Source organism: Buceros rhinoceros, unplaced genomic scaffold, assembly GCF_000710305.1.
Source record: "Buceros rhinoceros silvestris isolate BGI_N320 unplaced genomic scaffold, ASM71030v1 scaffold17495, whole genome shotgun sequence".
Taxonomy (NCBI): Eukaryota; Metazoa; Chordata; class Aves; order Bucerotiformes; family Bucerotidae; genus Buceros; species Buceros rhinoceros.
In genome coordinates this window covers 1-11957 of record NW_010414757.1, presented here as the reverse complement: position 1 = coordinate 11957, position 11957 = coordinate 1, and the positions used below count along the sequence as shown (strand labels likewise).

At 39.0% G+C, this 11957-nt stretch overlaps 1 protein-coding gene across 1 annotated transcript; it reads left to right on the top strand.

Moving 5' to 3' along the window:
• Nucleotides 1–203: 203 nt before the first annotated feature.
• Nucleotides 204–10606, top strand: LOC104494385 (nidogen-1-like; the record flags this gene model as incomplete). The annotated part of the gene is made up of 9 exons (XM_010137204.1): nucleotides 204–503; nucleotides 1674–1903; nucleotides 2532–2959; nucleotides 4034–4183; nucleotides 5458–5709; nucleotides 6323–6523; nucleotides 8018–8263; nucleotides 9213–9356; nucleotides 10478–10606. Coding segments are annotated over 9 exons (2080 nt in total), but the record flags the coding sequence as incomplete, so codon positions are not given.
• Between the last annotated feature and the right edge of the window lie 1351 nt (nucleotides 10607–11957).

Below are 11957 nucleotides of genomic sequence, written 5' to 3'. Positions count from 1 at the left end.
ACCTCTGCTTCTGAGCATCTGAAATCCCAGGACTCTTGACATGGGATACAAACCAAAAACTTCCATTACTTTACAAATAAAAGACTGACTTTTAACTTAGTTTCTTTTGGAAAGGCAATGAAAATATTGTGATCTAGAGCACATAGATGTGAGAGACAGTCACGTGAACGGTATCTGTCTTATAATTTCCACCTTTTTATTAGGTTGGCACTAATGGAATTATTGCAGTGAGTGAGCCTTCAAGTGAAGAAAAATATCTTGGTCAATTCCCAGTCAGTTTTGGGGCCATTGCTCCTTTTATGGCTGACCTGGACACAACAGATGGACGTGGAAATGTGTATTTCAGAGAAGATTCATCTTCAGATGTCTTGCAACTTGCATCAGACTATATCAAAAGAGGTTTTTCTGAGGATACTTTTGATCCCAGCAGTGTTGTCATTGTCACCTGGAAGCTTGTGGCTCCTTACCAGGCACTAGGAGAAGATCATGCTTTGGAAGAAAAGGTGAGCTTTCAGACACGTTGGACCCATGTTCAGCTGAAGCGTGACACCGTAATCAGTTGTTTTGAATTCCTTCATGTTTAAATGAATCTTGTACACAGTTAAAAATGTATTTTGTTGCTGAAAAGGCTGTGGCAAAATAGGAGTTTCCAGAATTTTTACTTTATTTTTACTTTACAGTATTTTATTCTTTTGAAAGAAAATGCTTGCATCTACATAGCTGATTTATTTGTATTCCCTGACAACTCTTACTCTGAATGTTGTGTGATGTTGTAAAGACTGAAATAGTAGGATATCCTGCCCTCCACAGGTGCAATGTAATATAGTTGGCTTTCATTTTTAACAGACTTAAGTAATTTTTACATCAAACTATCTAAAATCTCATAGGTATGTGGACTATTAAGAACTTCAAACTGTGACTCCCTTTTGGAGAGATAACATTGCGTTCTCCAAAAGGTCATGTTTTGTAGCTAGTATTGAATGAAGAAGCAGTTAGAGGTTATTTTTTGTATACTTGCAAACTATTTTTCCTTTTTAAAGCATGTTAGGTACTATCCTGCAAAGATACGTAACTTTATGCGCCATAATTATCCTAGCTGATGAGCCTGTATAAAGTGGAGAACATTACCACAACTTCAGAAAAATCTATTTTGCCAAAGATTAATTTCTTGTGTCTAACTTGACACAACCACTGTGTTCGCAGTAGTGATTCTGCACTCTGGTAGCAACAAATAGCTGATGTCTAAGGTACTGTCTCAACAGTTCCTTACAGGAAAAGACCCTTGCAGCAACATGAAACTTGAACTCTTCTGTAAATATTCTGTTTACAGAAATTTTCTAGTTGGCCTAGATCATTACCCTTTAAGGAGATGATACAGCATCCTATGCGTGTTACAGAACTTGAAATTGTTATGTGTTAGACATCCTCTCTGGGTATTTCCTAGCAGATTTAACTTACCTTTGATAATGCTTTCTTTTCAATGTTTATGCATGCTAAAGCTTAAACTACCTTTGCAAAACATAAGCTTGTGTAACATTGATTTCTCCTATGAAGTACATGATGCATTATGAGTGATGGAAATTCTGATTTTGACTTTGTGTGTTAAAAATGTTATTCTGTTGTCTACCTTGACTATTTTCTATGAGTAAATGAGTGTTAATTTGTTTCCACAGAGGAACACATTCCAGGCTGTTTTAGCCTCTTCTGACTCCAGTTCCTATGCTATTTTCCTTTATCCAGAAGATAGTTTGCAGTTCTACAGTACATACTCCAAGAATGATGATGGAATGATTCCTGCTATGGTTGGCTTTAGTCAAGCTTCTACAAACTACTACTTTTGGGAAAAGCCAGGATCCTACAATGTCATTGCTAATGACGAAGACAGCATTAGAAACCTGCACAAGTATGCTTTTTTGTTTGTTTGATCTCCTCAAGAAAAATCAGAGTTTCGTTTTTTTTTTTAATTGTAACTTGAGTTAATGAGAAATAAGGTTCCATTAGCCATTGCGTAAGAAACCACAAAGTCTGCCACTGGTAAACATCCATCCTCTTGAGGAATATGAGAACTTTGGTCTAATTTGTCCAAAGTGCATGGTTCCACTGTCACTGGTAGGAGCTGCTGTATACTTAACCCTCGTAAATATACGATCACTTAAGACTTTAACTCTTTATAGTCTATCCTGGACAGTATTTTTTGAAAGAAAAAGCGAACAAGAAAGGAAGGGAATGATTCAGAAGGTTCCAGTAAATCTTAGCAAGATCTTTGTGGCCTAAATATTTCCTTCTGTTCCCGTCGCGTTGGAGGCAAGAATTCTCAAGAAGAGAATTCTGGGTATGGAGAAAAAATACTATCCAAACTGTCAGAGGTGTTTCATAGCTGAACAAAATGTGCCCATAGGTAAGTATGTATGTAGATAATTCAACAGTTTTGTCCTGATATTTCTCAGTGAAGGATAACATTTTATGTAGGCTGGAAATACACACAACTTGTGCTTGATGCTTTTTATTTGGCACATGTTTTTCTTTGACAGAAGCAGCAATGCTGGGAAACAAGGTGTGTGGGTGTTTGAGATTGGTAGCTCATCTGACAGTATTGTGCCTGCGAAGATCAGTAACATTTTGGAGAGCCTGGAGTCCAATGAACAAGACCAGGAGATTACTTCAAAATCGTTTATGTCAGACTATGGCTCCACTGAAATAAGGCAGCAGTATGTCACCAGTAGTACAGACAGCATAGGAGAGGATCAGCACCACGTTACATACAGTGTTCCTCAGCTAGCTGCAGAAGACCTTCTGACTTCATACCAAGATGTAACAGGAACACCTTCGACTGAGTCTTTTTACAGTCATCAAGATTTTCCAACAGCAAAAGCTCCACCTCGCCAGTTCCAGGTCCAGCAGTTCCCTCCACAGCAACCCCAAGTCATAGATGTGGAAGAATTTGATGAAACTGGTATAGGTAAGGTCTTTTGTACAGCTGACGTACTCCTGAGATAGATAGGCTGCAAAAAACCAGAGGCGTGCAAGAAAGGAATGATCTGTTAATGTGAACGATCTGTTTCCTTCATATCTGGGCGCATTAAAGAAGTTGTGTTAGTCATCAAGACAGTTAACTTGGATGTCACCTTAGATTCAGATCTTGCCAATCTAGTAACGTAGTGCCCCAGTCAAGCTCACAAGAGAGCGCGTTTACAGTGTGTCTGTGGAACCTGAATCTCTCCCAAAGAAAGCTTCCTATAGAGATAATAGCATTACTAAAGCTGATGCATTCTTAGCAACAACTGATCTTCCCTTCTTTTTTTTGCGCAGGACTGTTGTTACAGGTATGATCTTAAGTTGAATAGCTGCATTAAGTGGCTGTTCCTGGTAAGGGTTTTATGATAATTTATACCAAAGCCTAGCTTATTTCCCTTCATAGATCTGTTACTGAACACAGGCAATTTAGCAAAGGTTGGGAATAGTAACTGTTGTAAAAATTGTTGGCTAGGGTTTCACGGCCTTAAGTTTTACAAGGGTCACGTTAGCAATTCTAACTTCTGAGAAAGCGTTTGTAGAAAATTCAAAACACTGACTGACTGCCCAGATGTTAATTGTTTCTGGAAGCAGATGGGAGAATTGCTATCTCCATGAAATAACAGGGTAAGCCATCAGTTGGTGCATGGTCCCAGGTACCATGCTGATATGTTTTGTTCTATGTTTTGTTGGAAAGGCTTCTTTTTGCTTTGGTTTCGAAACAAGGGCAGGTTAAAATTATTGTATATTTATTTTCACCAAGGCAGTTTAACTGCTCTATGTTAATACAGATCTACTGAAATCAATAGAATGTGACAGTTTCTAACATCTGAAGCGCTGATGTTTTCTGCAAAATAGTAGACTGTTACTTGCATATTGAAATTGTTTGCTCTCCTTAAAGAGAAAATGAAAAAACTCCAACATAATCAAGTTGGCTAGAGATATTTTTAAACTAAACCAGCCATATGTGAATACTATAGTAATTACATGAAGTCTAAGCGTCTGGTCTTATTTTCTACAGTGTTTCGCTACCACACAGATGTCCAACAGACCTGTGCTAACAACCGCCACCAGTGCTCTGTTCATGCTGTTTGCAAAGACTATCCCAATGGATTTTGTTGCAGTTGTATTGCTGGTTACAAAGGAAATGGCAGACAATGTGTAGCAGAAGGTAACTTTTTTGAAGATTAGTAATGATGCAGTAATTGCACATAGCATTCTTGAATGAGCCATCCTGTTTTCAATACTAACAAAGATGTGGTTAAAAACTTGAAAGACATATCACTGAAATGTATTGAAAGGTATTTTAAGAAGTGAGCTATAGTCTCTAAAATGGTTTAGTTTTCTGAATGAAGCAAATCATTTTAGGTGGTCAATTATATGCATTATGTGTTTTAATCTGACTTTTTAGGAAAAGTAAACTCTTACATAACTTACAGGGTTTAACAGAGAGCATAGCATCCAGCGTTTATTGCTAGAATTAGTCGTGAAGTTCCAATGTGTTACAATCTGATTTGGTCCCTGCTCTGGAAGTGGACAGTTCAAAGGGGATGAACAAATTAACTTTGATCATCAAACTAAAGAGCACGGCTCCTCTTCGTCTGACTGTTAAGCTTCTTTTCTAAAGGGCTAATCTGCTACATTTTTGTTAGATATCCATTTAAACTTTGTTCCTGTGTAAAATCCATGAAGGAATTTCTTATGTATACACTTGTAATCCTCACAGTGACTCGACTCAGAGTATAGATGCATTTCAACAACTAAAATAGCTGACTGCAGACTTTGTGTTTTATGAGGCAGGAAAGCAAAAGCTAATACCTAGCTTTCAGTTCATAAAATTGAATTTTCCAGAGAAAGAAAAGAAGGATCAGATGATAATGATATTTCCATTTGCATGTAGGAAATTACATACAAAAGAAAACTAATAATCCAAAGTAGCTACTACTGTGAAACAGTCTTAACATGGTGAATAGTTTTGAGTCAAGAAGTAGAATAGGTTAGAATAATAGGTCAAGTATTTGAACTCCTACTGGAGTTAGCCCTCTAGCAGGGAATGAACCAATTTACATTCAGTAGGTATTGATATGAAGTGTGATCTTCAGAAGAAGTTTGTTTGCCACATGCTGTCAGAGAGATTGTGACAGTTTAGTCTGTTATCCTTGCAGACAAAATTGTTAGTTAGGATAAAAGGGCATATCATCAGGCAATTTTGCCACTTAGACATCTCTGTAATGACAACGCACACAAGCACGCACATACCCCGTGTGTGTGTAAGCAAATTAACACACTGTTTGTAGGCAGTTTCCTGTCTGTCAAATTCTGTGAGCATTTGTTTGCCATTTATTTCCACACTAACATCTTTGTACACAGCGAACACTGAACGTGTTCCTTGGCGAGTATGTGAAAACTGTCATTTTGTTCTGATGCATTGTCTTGGTTTGCCAGGTTCTCCTCAGAGAGTCAACGGGAAAGTCAAAGGCAGAATCTTCGTAGGGAATAACCCTGTTCCGGTTATATTTGAGAACACTGATCTCCACTCCTACGTTGTGATGAACCAAGGGCGTGCCTACACTGCCATCAGCACAATCCCAGAGACTTTGGGGTATTCTTTACTGCCTCTTGCCTCTATTGGAGGGATCATAGGATGGATGTTTGCTGTGGAACAGCAAGGATATAAAAATGGATTCAGTGTTACTGGTAACTTCTAAATTAAAATAATGTACAAAAACTGTGCTAGGCTCCCCTCTGTCCTGAGAGAAAATAAGTGTTTCTTTTTAAAATTTTATCCTTTAGCCCTGCACTGTGAATTTAGTTGAACATAACTTTTTGCTTTGGGATTTTCTTGGATTTGATATATTTGAAGTTTGTTCTGGAATTTACAATATACATTTCACTTGGTTTTGATTTGGAAACAGATGTACTGGATTTAATTTTAACTCACTGTATTCCAAATGGAGTTTTTTTCCGAAAATGTACAATTTCTTTGCCATCTTAACTGAGAGGATAAGGCCTACTGTTACTTGCTTTGTTGGAACTTTTTTTTCAGTTAACATTCCCCACCCCCCCTTCTTCAGACTTACTTGCCATTTAGTGTGTTCAGTGCTTAAGAAAAGATAGTTTCCTTTCATTATCCAAAGATGATATCAATATACCTCTGGAAGTTATTTCGTGGAAACCCAGAACATTAGCAATATGCTGCATCAAAGCTTGCAGAAAATAGTAATTTATCTTTTATCTACTAGAAGCAATACTTTGAATAGAAGGATTCAGAAACAACTATTAAGTGGTTTAACTAACACTGTTTCTTCAGGTGGTGAGTTTACACGGCAAACTGAAGTAACTTTTCTTGGCAACAATGAGAAGCTTGTTATAAAGCAGAAATTCAGTGGAATTGATGAGCATGGTCACCTTACCATCAGCACAGAAATGGAGGGCAGAGTACCTGAGATCCCATCTGGTGCATCAGTCCAAATAGAACCATACACTGAACTCTACCACACTTCCAGTTCTGGTAAGGTTCCCTAAGAATGAAATGATAAATGCACAATTCTCAGAGCAGAGAGTAAGAAATTCTGAAAAACATTGTTTTATTTACTTCTTAGTGAGTGTACTTAGGACATTTAGATTACTAGAAAGTTGCTTATGCCCCTTAGGAACAGGTCCTAGAAGATTAATTCTGAGTGGGACATTGCAAATATTTGTGATCTTTTTATTGAAAAAAAAAGTTTAACTTTCTCTGAACCCAAAAGACTCTCAATTTTCCTTTTCATTAGCTTTATTTTTACACTGCTAATGGCAATCATACAAGTTGCAAAGATTTTTGTAGGATCCACAGCTCCAGAAGCTGTACTTGTTTATACCTTTTTGTGGTCATACCATCAAATGGACATTGGTCTTGTCGGATGAGACTGTACAAACTAGCCATTTACCAGTATCTGTCATGTAAACTGCATTGCAATAACTACGCCTTGTGTTAGTAACAAGCATTTGAAGTATTATTTGAACTGACCAGAAAATTAGGAGCCTCTTAATTCCCTGATCCCTTATCCCTTATTAGTTTCCTCCAATATCTGGCTTTGATAGCCAGTGATGAAGCTCTCTTGGTGCTTTGCCTGTTGTTATGGACTGTGAAGAGGAGCAGCTGGGGGCAGCAGGAAGTTTCCACTTTGTGCTGACCAACTTCAGAGTTATGCAGGAGTTCTTTGGGCAGTGCGTGCTTCGTAGAATGCCTGCCTTCTTGGCAGAAATGCTGTCCCCACGGAGAAAAAGTGAGGGGCTGGAGGGAGGCATCCTTCAGACTGGATTTAATTTACCAGTACTCAAATAGTTATTCTGCTGTCCTATGACATATCTGATAGACCATTACTTAGCAGAATTCCAGCTTTAGCCAGCTGTTGCAAGTGGATGGATACAGGGGTGTTCTGGTGTCTAAATGAAGAGTAGTGGAGTTCTGAGGAGCTTTTTGTTGGTGGAAGGATCCACAACCCCAGATGAGCTTTGAATAGTTTTGGTCACCATTTTTCACAATATAGAAAACTGTTCTGAAGCATACAGGAGCTTTCAGACGTGCATCATCTTCAGGACTCCATCAAAATCCAAGGCCAGTAGACCGCAAAGAACTAAAAGTGAGTGTAGTTGGTGCTGGTGAGGTCTCTCTTGTCCTTCTTAGCTTACAGAGCCATTATGTGAATTCATCTAAAGAAATCTGTGAGTTTTCCGAGTTGAATTTTCCTTTCTTTACCTCCTAACCCACAAAGTAAAGTTCTATTTTTAAAATATGTCAAGAGAAATTATATGACTTGTTCATCAAGGCTGTGATATCTGAGAACAGAGTAAGCCTAGTCAAGTGCCTATTCCTTTTCCTGGAAATATACCCACTTTAATATCTTCTTGCCTTTGAAATTTCTATTTACAGTATTTAGCCTCTCTTCTAAGTCCACAGGTAGCATTTGGCAAAGTATTTTTGCTCTCTGTTCTGATCAGTGTGTTTGTTGCCGTGTTGCAGTGATCACCTCATCATCCACCAGGGAATACACAGTGACAGAGCCAGAAAGGGATGGGGTTGCTTCCACGTACACGGGCGCCTATCAGTGGCGACAGACCATCTCGTTTGATGAATGCATTCATGACGACTCTCACCATGCTGCTTCTGCTACTCAGCAGCTCTCCGTGGACAGCGTGTTTGTCCTGTATAACCAAGATGAGCAAATTCTGCGATATGCTATGAGTAATTCCATTGGCCCAATCTCTGGTATGTACGAATTGGAAATATTTCTTTTCCTCTTTTGTGAGTAATGAAGAGCAGGCTTCTGTAATTTTGTAGCCTGCCTTAGCTGGATTAAATTAATGAGTTATGTTAATTCCTTGCATTAGCCAGTAGAAGTCTGGATTCATCAATTACGAAGAGAAACAGGACTGTTGAAAGTTTGTGTTTTCACTTGGGGAATAGTATTTAAGCTATTATCTCCTCTTGAAATTCAGTAGAGTTTGTGTCTAATTCTTTGAAATACTCTCAGCATGCCACCTTGAGTCTATTACTGCTCAGATACTTGGAGTGTATTGTTTATCTTTACCAAATTTATAGTTTCTCTATAATGACTTTTTTTTGGTATTGTCAGAGCAAATGGCAAAAGAGGGGAATAAGATTTGTCGTTGAAACAGCTATATTCTATAATTCATCTTGAAACATGGAATTTTATCTTTGGAAGGTAGGCAGCCTATGAAGTTGTTTTTTCAGATGAGCTGTCCAAGTTTGTCCTAAAATCAGAGAGAAAAAAAAACAAAGGAGCAATTTGAAAATGCACACCAGATAAGTACAAGAAAAGACTGTGGTCACTTTAGTTTGTTACAAAGACAAAGTTCTACTAATTAAAGTGAACAAACCAAGCTGTTAAGAATTGCATTTGAAGTCTAGTGTCAGTGGCTGGAATATGTGTTATCTTCATCACTCCTGCCCGTTAGAGGGGGTTTTGTGGCCTCCTTAATTTTTTAACTTGGCAGTCCTTTGCAAAAGTAACAAAGTGCTATTACCGTGTCTTGAGGTTGGTGTCCTGCATATCACCTGCAAGTCCACTTCTTCCTGGTGAAAAAAGTACTCTCTTCCTGTTTCATGTGCACTACAAGCAATCTCCTTCCGGGCCTTAGCTGAGTGCTGTTACTTGGATAGAGTTGTCATGGCTAAATATGGTCTCTCTTGTCAGATGGCTCTGCTGATATTAACCGGAATCCGTGCTACACCGGTACCCATAACTGTGACACCAATGCAATATGTCGTCCAGGAACTGGAAATCGTTTCGTCTGCGAGTGTTCGATTGGCTTCCGTGGAGATGGAAATGTTTGTTATGGTATCAGAAAACTTTCATTACAAAATGACAGCTAATGTAGAATTTGGTTTGCTTGGAATGTATTGACCCTCAGGACTCCCCATTCCTGCAAAATGAACTGTCCTGAGAGGCTGGTTTTGGGAAACACAGGTTAGAGGGATGCCGGGGTAGCTGACTTATCTCAACGATCAAAGTAAGCGAGTTTGACTGCCTTGAAGGGTCAAACTTGGGTAAGTTTTGCTAGCTTGCAAAGCATCTTTCCTACCCAGTTTGTCCTTTCATAAAACCTATGGGAACTTGGCTGTGAGGAATTTACTGTAATGTAACTTCTGGTTAAAATGAGTTGACCAGGTTAAAAGTTCTTGAGGGAGATGAGGAAGGGCGTATGCACATGAGTACAGAGCCACAGCTATGTGGAACCCATTGAAATGATCTTTTTCAGGATCTGCTTTGAAAATCCCTTCTGTTCAAGGAGATTTTTATTTCCCAGCTCTGTCCAGCTCTGTATTCTTCATGTATTTGTGATTTTTTTTTTTTAATATTCAAATCATAGCACAAATACTTGTTTTCAAGAAGTGAAAGTCCATATTGATGAAATATGCATCATCCCTATTAGTTAACTGAGCTGTGGGGAGTATTTTAATAAAAAAAACCAAAACACAACCCTTCTCCCCCCACTCCAATCCTTACATTAACTTGCCAATGAAAACAACAGCGTCACACTGTCCCTCTCCGTCCTCTGGTGCTGTGAGTTGAGCAGCAGTGGATTAGAGGTGTATATGGATAACGAAAGGGGAAGTCTTCCCCTAAGTTCATGCTCTCCTGGTAGTCATTGCTGCTTCTGATCACCTTGTGGGCTGCATTTTCTTTCTCGGTGGCTCCTGCTGCCTCTCTGATTTCCCATCCCTTCCCCTTACTATTCCATTATAGGACCTCCTCTGGGGTTTTTGGTGTAGATTGGCTGAGGATATAGGTACCTGAAAACTTCCTTTCAGGTTGCTAACATCTCTTAAGATGTATGGTCTATCCAATACATGGTTTAAATACACAAGACTGCTGTTATTCAACAGTTGCACCTTTTTTTTTTCTGGCATCGGTATTAAATGCATCTTTGTAATAACTGAAATCCTTATAATATTCAGATATTGATGAATGTTCAGAGCAACCAGAAATATGTGGCAGCAATGCAGACTGCAATAACCAGCCAGGAACCTACCGCTGCGAGTGTGTTGAAGGGTACCAGTTTGGAGCAGATGGGCGGACTTGTGTTGGTGAGTTTCACATTTCTTAAAAGCACTGACCACCAGCTTTCAGGCTGTGATTCGTCTCACAGACACGGAAGACAGAGCTTCAAGGATCTGTGCTGACTTCTAACATAAGTTAAATTTAGGAGTTCTTGCTGCCATTAGTGATTATAGTCCATAAGATTCCTGAAGAAAGTGTCTAAAGTACTTTGTTTTCATGTCATAAAAATTCCTCTTTCAGAATGTTTTCAAATAGAAAGTGGAAAGAATTATTGACTGCTTCTGTCCTTTCGATAACATTACTTGGCTGTAGATTTCACATAGAAGTCAAATTCAAATTTGTATGAGAAAAAAATTAAAGTGAGCAGTTATTAATTTGTTGATATTTCACAGCATCTCACTTTCAAGATGAGGTAGTGCTTTTTCTGCATCTTTTTGTAGTGATATGCTTTGGCTTTTGGGAGTTTCGGGTTTTGTTTCTTCCTAATCTAATTCTGGATTAGATATAAAAGATTAGATTTTAGTTACAGAAGCATCCCTTGGACAAGGAGCTGTTCACCACCACCATCTGGGTGCAAACTGTCAGCAAGTTCCCCACCCACCACACAGACAATTTGTCTAGACCATTATACGCATCAGTTTCTCTAGGAGGAAGCTGTGGGAAACTGTGTCAAAAGCCTTGGAGAAGTCCAGGTAGGCAGTGTCTACTGCTCACCCAACATCAACTGAGCAAGTGACTTTGTCATAGAAGATGATCAGGTTTGTCAAGCACAACTTGTCCTTGCTGAATTATGGCCAAGACTTCTTCAGCTAAGACTGAGGAGCCTTCAGTTTACCACAGAAAATTGCATTGCTTCCTTTAAGCGTGTGACTTGGCATGCTGTGTGTTGCCTTACATCCGAGCACCGTTTCTCTGCTCCAGTAAGAATTAACATTCATGTCTGCTCTCAGTGAACCCTAAGTCTCCCCTTTGTCACAGAGCAGGAAAAAGGAACGTCTATCAAAACACTGGAAGGGATAGGGTGAGATGTGGAAGAGCTGCTCTATGTTCTTTCTATTATGTCCACCATTGCCCTTTTGTCACTTGGACCTGAAAGGGAGCGTTCTTCCCTCCAGCCATGACCTCACTGGTTTCACTCTATCACTTTCCCATTAAGCTGATATGTCACTCTTCTAACAAGTGCTAAATAATTCCTTGCCCAGCTTGAAGGACTTCAGTTTGATTCTTTCCTTCAGTCAAAAACAAGCTCTGTAAGACTAAAGAGAGGGAAGATGAACTCTAGTTTCTCAATGGATTGAAAACAAATATCATGGTAATCTTAGTCCTGTTCCGAAGAGGAGGCTTTTATAACCCACTGTCGCGGTTTGAGAAGGGGGG